The sequence below is a fragment of the Alosa sapidissima genome, chromosome 13, assembly GCF_018492685.1.
Source record: "Alosa sapidissima isolate fAloSap1 chromosome 13, fAloSap1.pri, whole genome shotgun sequence".
Classification (NCBI taxonomy): Eukaryota; Metazoa; Chordata; class Actinopteri; order Clupeiformes; family Clupeidae; genus Alosa; species Alosa sapidissima.
Genome location: NC_055969.1, coordinates 4,620,988 through 4,634,063, shown reverse-complemented (window position 1 = coordinate 4,634,063; position 13,076 = coordinate 4,620,988). Strand labels below are relative to the sequence as shown.

The following is a 13,076-nucleotide window of genomic DNA, read 5'->3' as shown; positions in this document are numbered from 1 at the left end:
CTCGGAGGAGAGGAGCACTCAACTACTAGAACCACACAAAGGGGCTGTTATGGTTTGATGCTCGCTCAAAACAACAAATAGAAAAAGTCAGATTCTTTAGTTAGAGCTTGTATTCATCACATGACGTCACAAAGGGGTGTGCTTTGGCCAGATTTATAATGTCGGTTATAATGTCATTAAACCCTGTCGATTTTCCGTCATGATTTCAACAATGTTTCACTATTAATCGTGGGAATCCTAGGCAAACTGATAACATTGGAGTTTGACGTTGATTTAGAAGTTAATGTCAGTAGAACATTAATTCAACAAGCTGTTTTGTGCAGATTCATTCAGTCTCGTATACCAGAAACCTTATACTGCCCTCCAATTACAATTCCCACAATATAGATTTTCCATGCTTCCTGCCCTCCTCTTAAATTGCATGCGTCATAATTAAGCTATTACAGCAAGCAGTAAGCAGTAACAGAGATATCAAGAAAAGTCAGATTTAAGCTATTTATCGTAACTCCCCCTATTTCCACCGGTCCCGTATTTCCACCGTCTTGCGTGTATGTGTCACTTAATATCCATTTCTATACAAACCAAGACAGCGGACTCCTATAGAAACGCAACCACCCACAACATAGGTGTATCTAAATTAGCTATGTACCAAAAATGACATTTTACCGTGACTCGAGGAGCTGTAAACAGTGTTGTAAGGCTGCGTGTACACAACCGCTTGGAGCTCCAGTGGAATTTTAATTTCACGACGAGAATTCTCGGTCTAACCGTTCATGTGCCGTTGAAACGGTGTAAATAGGGGACCCATCAGGCCAGCACTATAACTCCGAGCGTGGTAAACAAAATCGGATATTTCAGGCAGTAAATGCTCCCGTTAAGAACCAAACCAGATTTTGTTCAAATCTACACAACTATGGCTACTGAAAAATGTAAGGTTCATTTAGTAAATGTTATTTTGAAGTGTTAATAAACATCGTTGTTTTAGAATTTCTGAACAAAAGTGGTGATAATTGGGGGTGTTACGATAATAAACAATATGTCTTCAAAAATCATGTTTACTTCAGAGGTTTAATTTGACCACAAATATGAAATGGAATCAAGCAGTGGACCATAGTGTTTCTTGAAAGCTTTTTTGAAAATGCACTGAACTATTCTAGAGGAGCTAGTCATTGTGAATCCTAGAATGTTTAATTTCTCATTTTATAAATGGCCACTTTCTGTTTTCTTCCCTTACTTCAAGTAGGAAGTAGGAGTCTTTGTAATATGAAGACATTTCAGGTCTAAGTGTCATTGTGCAGCAGTCAATGTCATTTACATAGACATGCAAGTTAATGGTTAGTTATTTCTAAAGCCATGCTATGTCTGGCTGTGTTAAACAGGGTATTTCTGAAGTATTCTATGACTACCTGCTACACTGAATTGAAGCTTTCAGTGCCTTCAGATATGGTTGGTGGCGCACTCTCTGACAATGCAACAGTTGTGATAGAGTGTGACCAAGTTGATTAAACTCCTGCGCTGGTCCCAAGGTGTTCCTTTGAAATAAAAATGATGACGGAGCTGATTTGGAATATGAACTGTCTCATTACAGCACGGGGAAGTATGTCTGATCCGGCTTTCATTCCCCCCAGCCCCACTTCCCACTGCGCCTGAAATGCTGAAAGTGTAAAACTTCTTTTCAATTTAGCCCCTCATTTACATGAGAATCAGAGGCCCTTACAAACCACCTGTGGTCAAAGGAAGCAGCGGGGCCTGAGATATGCTGAGCGGAGAAGAACATGAAGCAAAGACAGAGAGAGAGAGGGAGAGAGAGAGAGAAAGAGAGAGACAGGGAGAACGTGAGAGAGAGCATATTGAAAGGTTGGCAGAGAAACAACAAAACAGGTGAGTAAAACGGAAAGCTGTGAAACACTTTAAAAATGATGCAACAACACATTTTGAGACTGAGATTTTAACGGAGAAAGAAACTGCTGTCCATTAGTGATATAACCACTGACGTTCAACCATTAAAAGCGGTAGATGAATAAAGACCTATCATTTTAACTTCACGAAAAAAAAAAAATCATAAATGTATAAGAACATCTTTTCATCAAACCACATCCTCCATGTTCCACATTAGAATTCCCTCTACCACCCCTCTTAGCCCTCAAGCCATCAATGGCTTATTTCCCTCACTGACTGTAGCACAACCTCCAGAATGGCCGCCCTTGTCCAAGACAGAGAGATGACCCCAATGGCCATGTCCACGTTTCCCCTTGAAGCATGGGCCACGCTCGAGGTCTATTAAGCCAATAACTTACATGCCTATTAGCGGTGACTGTCCCCTGATCTGCAGCACAGAGGTTCTTCATGCTCTACGGGCCTGTTTATAGCACTCTACATCAGCAGAGCTTTTATGAAGGCGCTTCAGTCATGGGCTCATGAGGCCCCCGACGGAAAAAAGGAGCCTTCTCTCACTCAAGTGAATATGTGGAATCACCAAGCAGAGGAACAAGAGGAGAAGGAGGAGGAGGAAAGAAAATAAAACAGACGACACAGTTCAGAGAGAGGAGGAAAGAGAGAGAAAGAGAGAGAGAGAGGACACTGGAAAGAGGAGGGAGATGGACAGAGAGTAAGTAAAGATCACAGGGCCATTCCGGATCTCTTAACCAGAGGGTTACTGATTAACTCCATACAGACATCAGGGAGAGACACCATGTATGTGATGATAATCCACGAGTGAAAAAGAGATTTTCATACACACATACACACACACATGCGCACGCACACACACACACACACACACACATACACACACACATGCGCACGCACACACACACACACACACACACACACACACACACGCACACACAACACACACACGCACACACAACACACACAACACACACACACGCACACACAACACACACATAACACACACAGAGTTAATGATGCCAGCAGCAGGTGGGGTGTGACAGACAGAGACACAGAGCTGAAGCTGAGCTGAGGCTGTGAGTCACTTCTCAGTCTCCTGACAGCCAGAGAGGCAGGAACACTCCCCGCCCCTGTCTCGCCATATGGCCACCTTCACAAGCAAACGTATCGCCTGAGTGACTGAAGCCACTCTAATGAATGTAAGCACAGCCACTGTCACAGTTGCTCACACATTTTTTTCTCTTTCTCTATCTCTCTTTCACACACACACACACACACACAGAGACAAACGTATCCTTAAGTACACACAAACATCATTGACTAAAGCACTTACACAAGACTGCATGCCAAAACAAACACACCTATCTGCAATCAAAACCACCTTTTCATCCACCCCCTTGGATGACACCGCACAGTTCACAGGCAGACATAAAAGAAAGAGACAGAGTGTGAAAGAGAGAGAGAGAGAGAGAGAGAGAGAGGAACAGAAAGCATTATAGAGTGAGAGCGAGAAAGATTGAGAGAGAGAGAGAGAGAGAAAAGGAAGAAGAGAGAAAGAGACACAGATGCAGAGCAAAAGAGCCAAAGGAACAGAGTCAGTGTTGGACGTCAGCCGGACGATGACGGCCATTTAAAAGGGTACTCCAACATGAATGGCCACATCCAGGCCGGGACCGAGGGGAAGGTGAGGCGCAGGCCCACTTTGAAGCCGGCCATTGTCCGCCGTGTCCCGCCGCCGATGAAAGGACAGGGGATTTAATGTGGCTCTTTGAAGTCAGCTCTCGGGGGCCGACCTGGATAAAGCATGTGTTACAGGGGCGGGCGGAGAGGTGGTGGTGGTCAGGCAGGGCAGGGTGTGAGGACAAGGGGAGGGTAGTGCTGGCCAGCAACAGCCCAAACCTGATGCTGAGGCAACAAGTGGGCACGCGAAGCAACACAGACAACCCATGTTTTTTTTATATATATATATATTTTTTTTTGGGCCTTTTTATGCCTTTAATGAGACAGACACACACACACACACACACACACACACACACACACACAAAGAAAGTCTTCTAGGTACACACTGCAAGAAGGCTCAGTGTCTTCACCTTGACCTAGGCGGCGCCAGAGTTTCTGTGCCCTTTCAGTATCACACACTAAATGTTCAAGCTAAATCAATTCCCAAGGCCCTGTGGCAATAGCAGTGCATGAAAAACGAGAGTTCCCAGAGATACCTAATATGGAGTGCTATCGGAGGACAGTGACACGGTACAGTGTGGAGAAGCTTGTGTTACCCCCACCCCCCCACCCCGTCACGGTTTCAGGTCGTGTTTTAAATACCGCGATGGATCATCCGATACCGCTAACCTCTCGGGACAAGGCGGCGCCGGATGTGAGGTGACGTGGGGTCAATGGAGTGGGTCGAAGCACTGTGCCCCTTACCTGCAGGCTCAACCAACATTTTGAAACTCTCACCATGGCATAGATGGGCCTATAACCTTGGCAGCAGCAAAGGTCTTGGGTGATTAATAGCCTTCCTGTTAGCTCACCGTCCTGTTCATTTATCTCAAATTCTGGACAGTGAGCGTACAAAAGGACATTGCTGACATAATATGAGGTATATGGTACATGATGTAGTGGTGCAATAGACATGTGTTCTTATTCTCACACAAATATAAACATTAATTCATTTGCACAACATGTCAACACAGATACACACAGTCTAAAAGTAAGGAGGATTTGCGAGCACACACACACATTTTCTGCACTGTTGTTTCATAATCTTCCCAGAGCTTTGATCAACATTAACTTGAAGAAAGGGGTCTGTTCCCCAGGCACAAATACAAAATCAAAATGTTTGTCTGGCTGGTGCAAACGCTGAGCAATGAGCAACATAAAAGGCCATGTGAGCCAGAGAGAAAAAGCGAGAGGGGGGGGGGGGACGGAGGGAGGAAGTGGTGTAATGAAAGAAAGTCAGTAGACAGCAGACAGACCGAAAGAGACCAGACCATAGCCAGACAACATATGTCCACGTAATGGCCCTCACAGTCACTCTGCAGATGGTCAAAGTGATGCAACACACAAAAACTCAGACAAAGATGCTCCAACAAGTGCTTCAAATGTGGAGTTATGAAATAAAAACACATCTCTTTGTGGAGCAAAACCAAACCAAACATGAGCCCCACAAAATGCCATTTCCTTTTCTCATTTCACCGTGATTTTCCTGACCGGGGATCAGTTTGATTTGAAAGTGGACAGAGTGAGACTAAGGGCCAGATGACACCTCCCAGCTCCAGCGCTGTCACACTCCGGGAGTCGCTGCCCTCGCGAGGTGTTCCACTTCCCCTTAAGTGGAAGTGACATGCAACAAAGTGCTCTCTCCACTCCTGCCTCTGGCACACACCAATGCTTAAGACGGCTGTCCTTTCAATGCTCTCTCTTTCTCTCTCACTCTCTCTCTATCTCTCTTTCACTCCCTCCCTCCCTCCCTCTCTCTCTCCTGTGATCAGTGCTCCATTGATCATGCCTTGCAGCTGCAACGGGGCTGGGATCACTGTCTTATTAGTAACTCCTAATGTCTGATGGGCAGGGCCGAAAGGTCCAGTCCTGCCCAGAGCCACACAATTACCAGGCTTTTCATTAAAGAGCAGCAGATCCGGTTAAGGCCAGGGTCACATGGGAGCCCGTCTGCTCTCTCCAGGGAGATGGAGGAGAGAGTACGGGGAAACGACGATGGAGGAGAACAATTACGCCAGAAACAAATCCCTTCTTAACACCACTTCTCACCTTCGAGCTCTGCTCCGGGTTTCATCAGTATCTGCCTGCTTCAAGACTGGGACATGAAATTATTTAATGGCATGCGTCAATATGTATTATTCTGTGAATCATAAATAAAAATCATCTTACTAATTATCATCTAAACAATTTACATTAATATTAAGAGAGTAGCGTGGCCATTGAACCTCAACAATATATTTACTTTGACAGGATTCTGTATTTCCATATAGACTGGATCATGAAGCACCGGACGCTGACTGCTAGGCCAGGAGATTAGCCTTCTCCATCACTCCACCTTCAAGCAGGGACACTTTAAGGATATTTATGTCCGTTTCCTACACTAATTTGTGGACAAATCAATATCCAATGACTTGTCGGTAATAACGCCAGGTGAGATACTGTGCTGTCCTGGCACTGAAACATGTTATGTTTGAGAAGACATCCATCCATCCATTTGTGTGTACGTGTGTGTGTGTGTGTGTGTGTGTGTGTGTATGTGTGTGTGTGTGTGTGACCGAGACATGTACAAATCCTCACACAAAGTAAATAAGACACAAAGAAAAAAGAGGGGCATAAATAAATAACATTATGCACTTTCAAGAACAATGAGTTGATAATCTTTATCACCTGATCTACTCATCTATCATAACTACAACTGAGAACTAACCAAAAACTACTCTCATATTCTCACTTACATACACATACAGAACATAAAACAACCACCAACACAAAGCGAGAATGGCCTGAAAGTCTTTCTCTTTGACATGCACACACACACACACACACACACACACACACACACATAGATGAGACACAAGAGACTGCCCAACTCTGCCAAACTCTTTCTTATCCCTCCCATAACACTACAAAAGATACCTTCATTAGATTTTATCGCCTAACTAATCAAAGTGCTACTTCCACTACACAGTTGTGTACACTCTCACTCTCTCTCTCTCTCTCTCTCTCTCTCTCTCTCTCTCTCCCTCTTCCTTTCCATTCTCTCTCTTTCTTTCTCTATCTCTACACACTCCTCACTGTACCCTTAACCTTAAACAGGCTTAGTCTCAGAGGCTCATGTGAAATTCTGGATTCCATTAAAACTCATCCTACGCTAGCATCAGCATCAAGGATCAGACACACACACACACACACACACACAGGGGAAGGAGAGAGGGCATGAGGAGGATAGAGGCGAGAGACCGTGCCTCCACACAGAGATAAATCACCAGTTAGGTGTCGCTGTGGGACCCGGGGACGAATCCCTTAAGAGGTTTCACCTTGAACCACGCAGTGCACTGGCGCTAAAATAAAAGATGTGTTCTGGAGGCTGAGGCAACCGAGACACGACATTGGCCCAATCGCCGCTCAGAAGGACAGAAATGAGAAGAGACACACACCGGGACATAAAAACAACAACACTGCAATCGCCGTGTCTGAGAAGAGAGAGGCTCGTCTTGTGTCAGAAGACGCAGCCAGAAACAACACGGAGTGGGAACACCTGAACAACCGGGACATGTGTTCTACCCGGGAGTGGCGTCTGTCGAAGCAGATGTTTGGCTGGTCTAGCAGCACACTCAGCCAGGACAGTGGAGTCGGTCCAGTGTAACACATCTGACCTCTCTGCTTTCCTAACATTGACTGTAACATTGAGGGGCAGCCGTGGCCTACTGGTTAGCGCTTCGGACTTGTAACCGGAGGGTTGCCGGTTCGAATCCCGACCAGTAGGAATGGCTGAAGTGCCTTTGAGCAAGGCACCTAACCCCTCCCTGCTCCCCGAGCGCCGCTGTTGTAGCAGGCAGCTCACTGCGCCGGGATTAGTGTGTGCCAGGGCTCTACAGTGTGCCCATTTCACTTGCACATGCGAGTAAAAATGATGCTGTGCGAGTGCAAAAAAATATTTAGGCGCACTGGTGCGAATGACTTCTAACCATGTCAATATTTGTCTACAAAATACACCGCAACATCGAGAAACATTACTGGTGCAAACCATAGAATCACGTCGCGAATGCAGCATAAAAACTACACCTCCCATCAACGTTAGCAGTTTCGCGTTGTGACTTGCTAGTAGTCGCTTTTATCAAATCCAAGAGCGCGCAGAAAAAGGGGAAAGTTAGATAGTTAGAAAGTTAGTTCTTCTATCCACCGAATTCATTGGATATAGGAGGAACAGGATGAGATTCTGAGAATGCAGTGAGAGAAGGAAAGGTAACCTAACATGCCTTTTAGCCCAGTTGACGTATTGGCTGCAATATGCAAAATATAGCTGTAGCGAACCGGCACAAAAGTAGCCTCCCATAATACTCCCATTTTATTCAAAGGTAGAACGCTACTGACAACTCCAGGCTTCCACGCATGCTTGTTTGTTTACACCGAATACAAGCTGAAGTGCAAAACGAAAGTAGGCCTAACGTTTGCCTACTGCCCCCATCAATGCAGATATTTCAAATAAAAACTAAAAGTATAAAACATATATCCTTGATTAGCCTATGTTGGGTTTTGTGGAAGAGAAAATGGACTGTTTTAGTAGTAGTATTAGGCAGTATGCAGTCAGATAGGTCACCATGGGCATATTTTGATTAGCTATAGATGGATTCACAAATAAATAAATTAGCCTACATTTGGCAGCATACTTGATATACAGGCTAAATGCAAATATGGCAATGTATTATACTATTTTACATTAACAAAATGTAGGAAAATAGAACAGACTGAAAATAAAGTAGCCTAGGCACTGATCTTTAAAATCCTTCCTGTAGCCTAAATGTTGTCTGTCATTCTTAATATTCGCAATTGGTGCACTGGCATGTTTAACTGTTAGCTGCAGTATAATGTTAGATTATGTGTAAGTTAAGTACAGAACTGACTGTGCACCCAAATTTTTGTCTGTGCTCCTAAATTTTTTAACTTGGGCGCACAAGTGCTCCTGAAAAAAAATGTTAGTGTAAAGCCCTGTGTGCTTCACCTCACTGTGTGTTCACTGTGTGCTGAGTGTGTTTCACTAATTCACGGATTGGGATAAATGCAGAGAGCAAATCACAGGATCAAAAGAGTATATATACTTATACTTAAACTCTTTCTCTTTGTGCTTCTTAAAACTCATTAGCTGTCTGTGCTCATTAGCTCAAGGTTAGCAAAAGGCTAAGATAACGGGCTGCCTCGTTTGGATGTCGTAGCCAAACACATTTGTTTTCATCTCTAGTATTCTCTTTTACAAATGCATAATCAAAGGCGTTGTCATTGGCATGAAAACAGAGGTCAGGCAGTTCAGCCATTTCAGATGGTGCTTTAGTATACACATGCACTGTTAGATGCGTGCTGATGAGTCAGCTAGTGGGTGCAATCGGTTAGCTGTGCCGGCAGAAAGCCAAGCTCCCCCCTTGCCAAGACTGTGGGCTGGATCCCCTTCAAAGAGGATGTCCGTCACGAGTGAGACTACTCTGTTTTGGCAGCGGCTCTCTTAGTTACAGCCGAGCCCCTGATGGGTGCTCAACTCAAGACTCACTCAGGTGACGATTCAGGTGTTTGTTTGGTGTGCATTTGATAGTGTGCGGCGAATGTGTGTGTATTCCTGGATTTGCAACCACACAGAGAAAAACACCGCACAGGCCCATCGTGTGTCTCCTGCTTGCACCACACGCGGTGTTCCAGGGGAGATGACATCAGGAGAGGGGTGGCTGACGAGGGCCACAGGGGTGAGAGTGGAGAGGGTAGGTGACGCGGAGGTAGAGAGGACACACAGACGTCAGGACCGCGGCTACCTGACTCCAAAGGGTTGGCTGAGGATAACGCAGGAGCCGTTGTCCGGGCAACAGAAGCCGGCAGTCTCCCAGGTGACCAAACTCCACCCCTTCCCATCAAACCCCTCATGGATTCACACACACACACAGGCACACACACACACTGAGTAGTGGCAGTTCGATGCCATGGGGTCACATGGCCGACCAGCACAATGGTTTCGTTATCTAACCGGTGAAATGATTACCTCGATCCTGCTAACCGTTTCGCGCGAGGTTTGTCTTCCTTTTGGCTGCTCTTTAGCTCTGCACTGCTGAGCCTTTATTTGCACAGCTGGGAACCATGAATCAGCCCAGCCCAATCTTTCTCTCTCTCTTTCTCTCTCTTTCTCTCCCTCTCTCCCTCTCTGGCTCTTTCACTCTCTCTCACACACTCTTTCTCTCTCCGTTTCTCAGTCTCTGCTTTTCTGTCATTCCTTGGCCCTCTTTCACTCCTTCATTTGAGCCCGCTCTCTTTCCATTTTCATTACCTTTGGCCGGCCATTGGTCCTCGCGTTGATTTATTTGTTTGTTGACTCTCTGGAATGGCCCATCATTTACTCAATAAATCCAATCCAGCCCCCCTTACGATGCAGAGGCCTGAGCAACAAGCAGCCACTCATAAATTGCGGAGCTCAACGTGGCACAGCCGCTGAGGATGGGGATGCTGGATGGTGGGACCCAGTGGTCCTCACAAATACACACACAGACACACACACACACACACACACACACACACACACACACACACACACTTTTTGAGTACAACGCCTCCAGTTTGTTGTCGGGAAATACAAGAGGCAAAGGAAAACCGCGGCGTCTGAACACAAGCCTGCATGCCTCCAGTAGATGAGTAACAATAAAAGTGGAAAGGTTGCATTTTCGAGCGTTTCCAGGACAAACATGACTTGTTTGTGTGTCTTGGGGACAGTCATGATGTGACTGTGCTGACCATTATGACCATCAGCACTCATTTTTAAACATATTGCTCATTACAAGCAGCAGGCCTATGGCCCTGTCTGGTGTCAAAAAACAGCTGAAGGTAGCGAGCATGTTCTGACACCCCCAAGAGGGGACGAAACTCAGCTACATCCTCCACTGTCTAATGGCCTCGGCTGTCTCCAGTTGGGTAATAAGCAGAACAGCTAAAGGCAACGTTTGCTTGGGAAAACAGGGAGAACACACACACACACACACACACACACACACACACACACACACACACACACACACACACATACACACACTCATGCATACACAAGGATTTCAGCTCAGCAGTAAAAACAATGACAGTCCTGTACTTTACCCATGATGTCATCCATCCATACACACACACACACGCACAAACACACACACACACACACACACGCACGAACGCACGCACACATACAGAGACACTGCGTTCTCCATCTGTGGCATTTTCACCTCTGCACTAGAGGGGGTTGGGGGGGGGGGGGGGGGGGGACTCACCCAGTGAGGACAACCACAAAGTCCATTACATTCCAGCCGTTGCGGAGGTAGGAGTCTTTGTGAAAGACGAAGCCCAGGGCGATGATCTTAATGCCGGCCTCGAAACAGAATATTCCAATGAAGTAGGGCTCTGTGTCGTCCTGTGGAGAGAGAGAAAGGGAGAGGGCGAGAGAGAAAAGGGAGATATGGGTGACTTTTTTTTTTTGTCTGAAAGGAAAAGAGAAGCTAATGAAGCGTGGAGGGGCCAGGGAGAGCAAAAAGAGATGGTCCCTTTCACTCTCCTCCGTGACACGTGCAGAATGGGTCGAGGAATATAGAGACCTCGCCTCAGATGAAAGGAAGAAGAGAAAGAGAGGGAGAGAGAGACACTGAGCAGAGGACAAAAACAGGGGGATCTCAGTAAAGGAGAGACGGAGGGGACGACACACATACACATGAGTGGCTAGTGGGATGGGTTGAACTGACCCTCTCATTGCCTTAAGTGTTTTTTTTTTCATTTGGTACCAGCATGCTGTAAACTGCTACAAGAGATAAATTGGATTGGCTCATGTCGCTAATTGAAAAGCCGATATTGCTGACAGACGAGCATCTTGAAGTGATTCCTCAGGTAGCACCTTGTAACGTGCCTGCTGTTTAACTAGTTGGAAGGCTTGTTAGAGGCTGCCCACAGATTGTTGCCGTGTGTGTGTATGTGTGTGTGTGTGTGTGTGTGTGTGTGTGTGTGTGTGTGTGTCTGTGTGTCATGTGTGTGATGTGTGTTTCTATGTGTTTGAATGTGTGCTATCATCTTCCTATATGACTGTATTCAGCGTGTGTGTGTGTGTGTGTGTGTGTGTGTGTGTGTGTGTGTGTGTGTGTGTGTGTGTGAGTGTGTACAAAACGTTTGTTCGCTGGCCAGCCTGAATGTCAGCAAAGCCCCCCGGCCCAAGGTACGCAGTCACAGCAACACACTGAACACGCACCGCTCCTGCTGGGATGCCAATTACCATCTGAAAGTTCGAACACACTCACTCCCCGCAACATATACGGTCCAGCAAGGGGATATACAGCTTGGTTACAGGTCTGAACCACCAACCCCACACATCCAAACACTATTTGAAATCCCAGACAATTTTGTCTTCACATCCCAAGCAAAGCTTGAAACTTGAGACAAGCAATTATAATTTTCATATCTGTGCAAGTAACAGTCAGTACCCTCAGCAGCAGAAGAGCCTAAACACACTGCTGCCTTGAGTGCACATTAACTGTTCAGAGCATCTTGCATGAACAAACTCTGAATAATGGCTGAAACGTGTTCACTCAATACCAAACAAAGAAGGCAAACAGGCCGCCTCGTGTAATCTCAGACTTATCAGCGGGGGGCAAATGAGGGACGCGAGGGATGAATTAATGATTCTGGGAGGTGCGTCGCGTGGAAACATCTATCGCCTGAAGACGGCCGGTGCTATGAATTATGGGGATTTTTTGTTCCAGGAAGGGCCTAATAAGTAAAAGAAATGGAAAAAGCAGTCTTGTAGAACAAACAAGTCCTTAGTGTGCTCAGTCACCCATAAACACACACACACACACACACACACACACACAAGCACCTGGATTCCATTTCCATACCATTGAGGCCATTGATGAAAAGCTGTGTTCTGGATGTACAATCAATCAGCAGAAACAGGAGACTGCTTGCTCTCTCCCCCCACCTCTTATCAACATCTTTATGTGTCAAAAGCCTTGTGGTTTCCTTGCGCCATTTGCAGAGGTTTCACCATAATTGTGCCACTAATTGCAGCCATGAGCAGGTGGCCTAGTTAGGGGGGAAAACGCCCCCTCTGACTGACCTCACAAAGGGTGAGAAAAGAGGTGACTCAGTAGAGCCCAATGCCACGCACATCAGCACTGAAGTGTTTAAATTGACAAGAATTCGGTAAACGATGGATTTTATTTAGTGCCGCTGACAAAAATAGAACTGAATCGTAATCGATGGTGGCGGTGGCAAAGGTCGGCACTAGTTTGTAGGATTGTATTGAAAACAATGGAATTTAATGTAATCGAACGTTGTAAGTGGAGTGCGCCATCGACGTCTATGTGCGGAGGCCGAGTTTGTCTCAAAGCATAGCAGGTCAAACTACAACCACGGCTACGTCACTGTGTCCCATCAAGACAAGCGCT

At 45.9% G+C, this 13,076-nt stretch overlaps 1 protein-coding gene across 2 annotated transcripts in view; it reads right to left on the bottom strand.

Moving 5' to 3' along the window:
* cacna1bb (calcium channel, voltage-dependent, N type, alpha 1B subunit, b) overlaps nucleotides 1-13,076 on the bottom strand; it is a 152,019-nt gene that overhangs the window by 130,926 nt on the left and 8,017 nt on the right. For both annotated transcript variants that reach the window (XM_042060163.1, XM_042060164.1), the window contains exon 5: nucleotides 10,917-11,056. In XM_042060163.1, coding sequence (XP_041916097.1) covers nucleotides 10,917-11,056 — 140 coding nt within the window. The remainder of the gene's footprint in view (nucleotides 1-10,916; nucleotides 11,057-13,076) is intronic.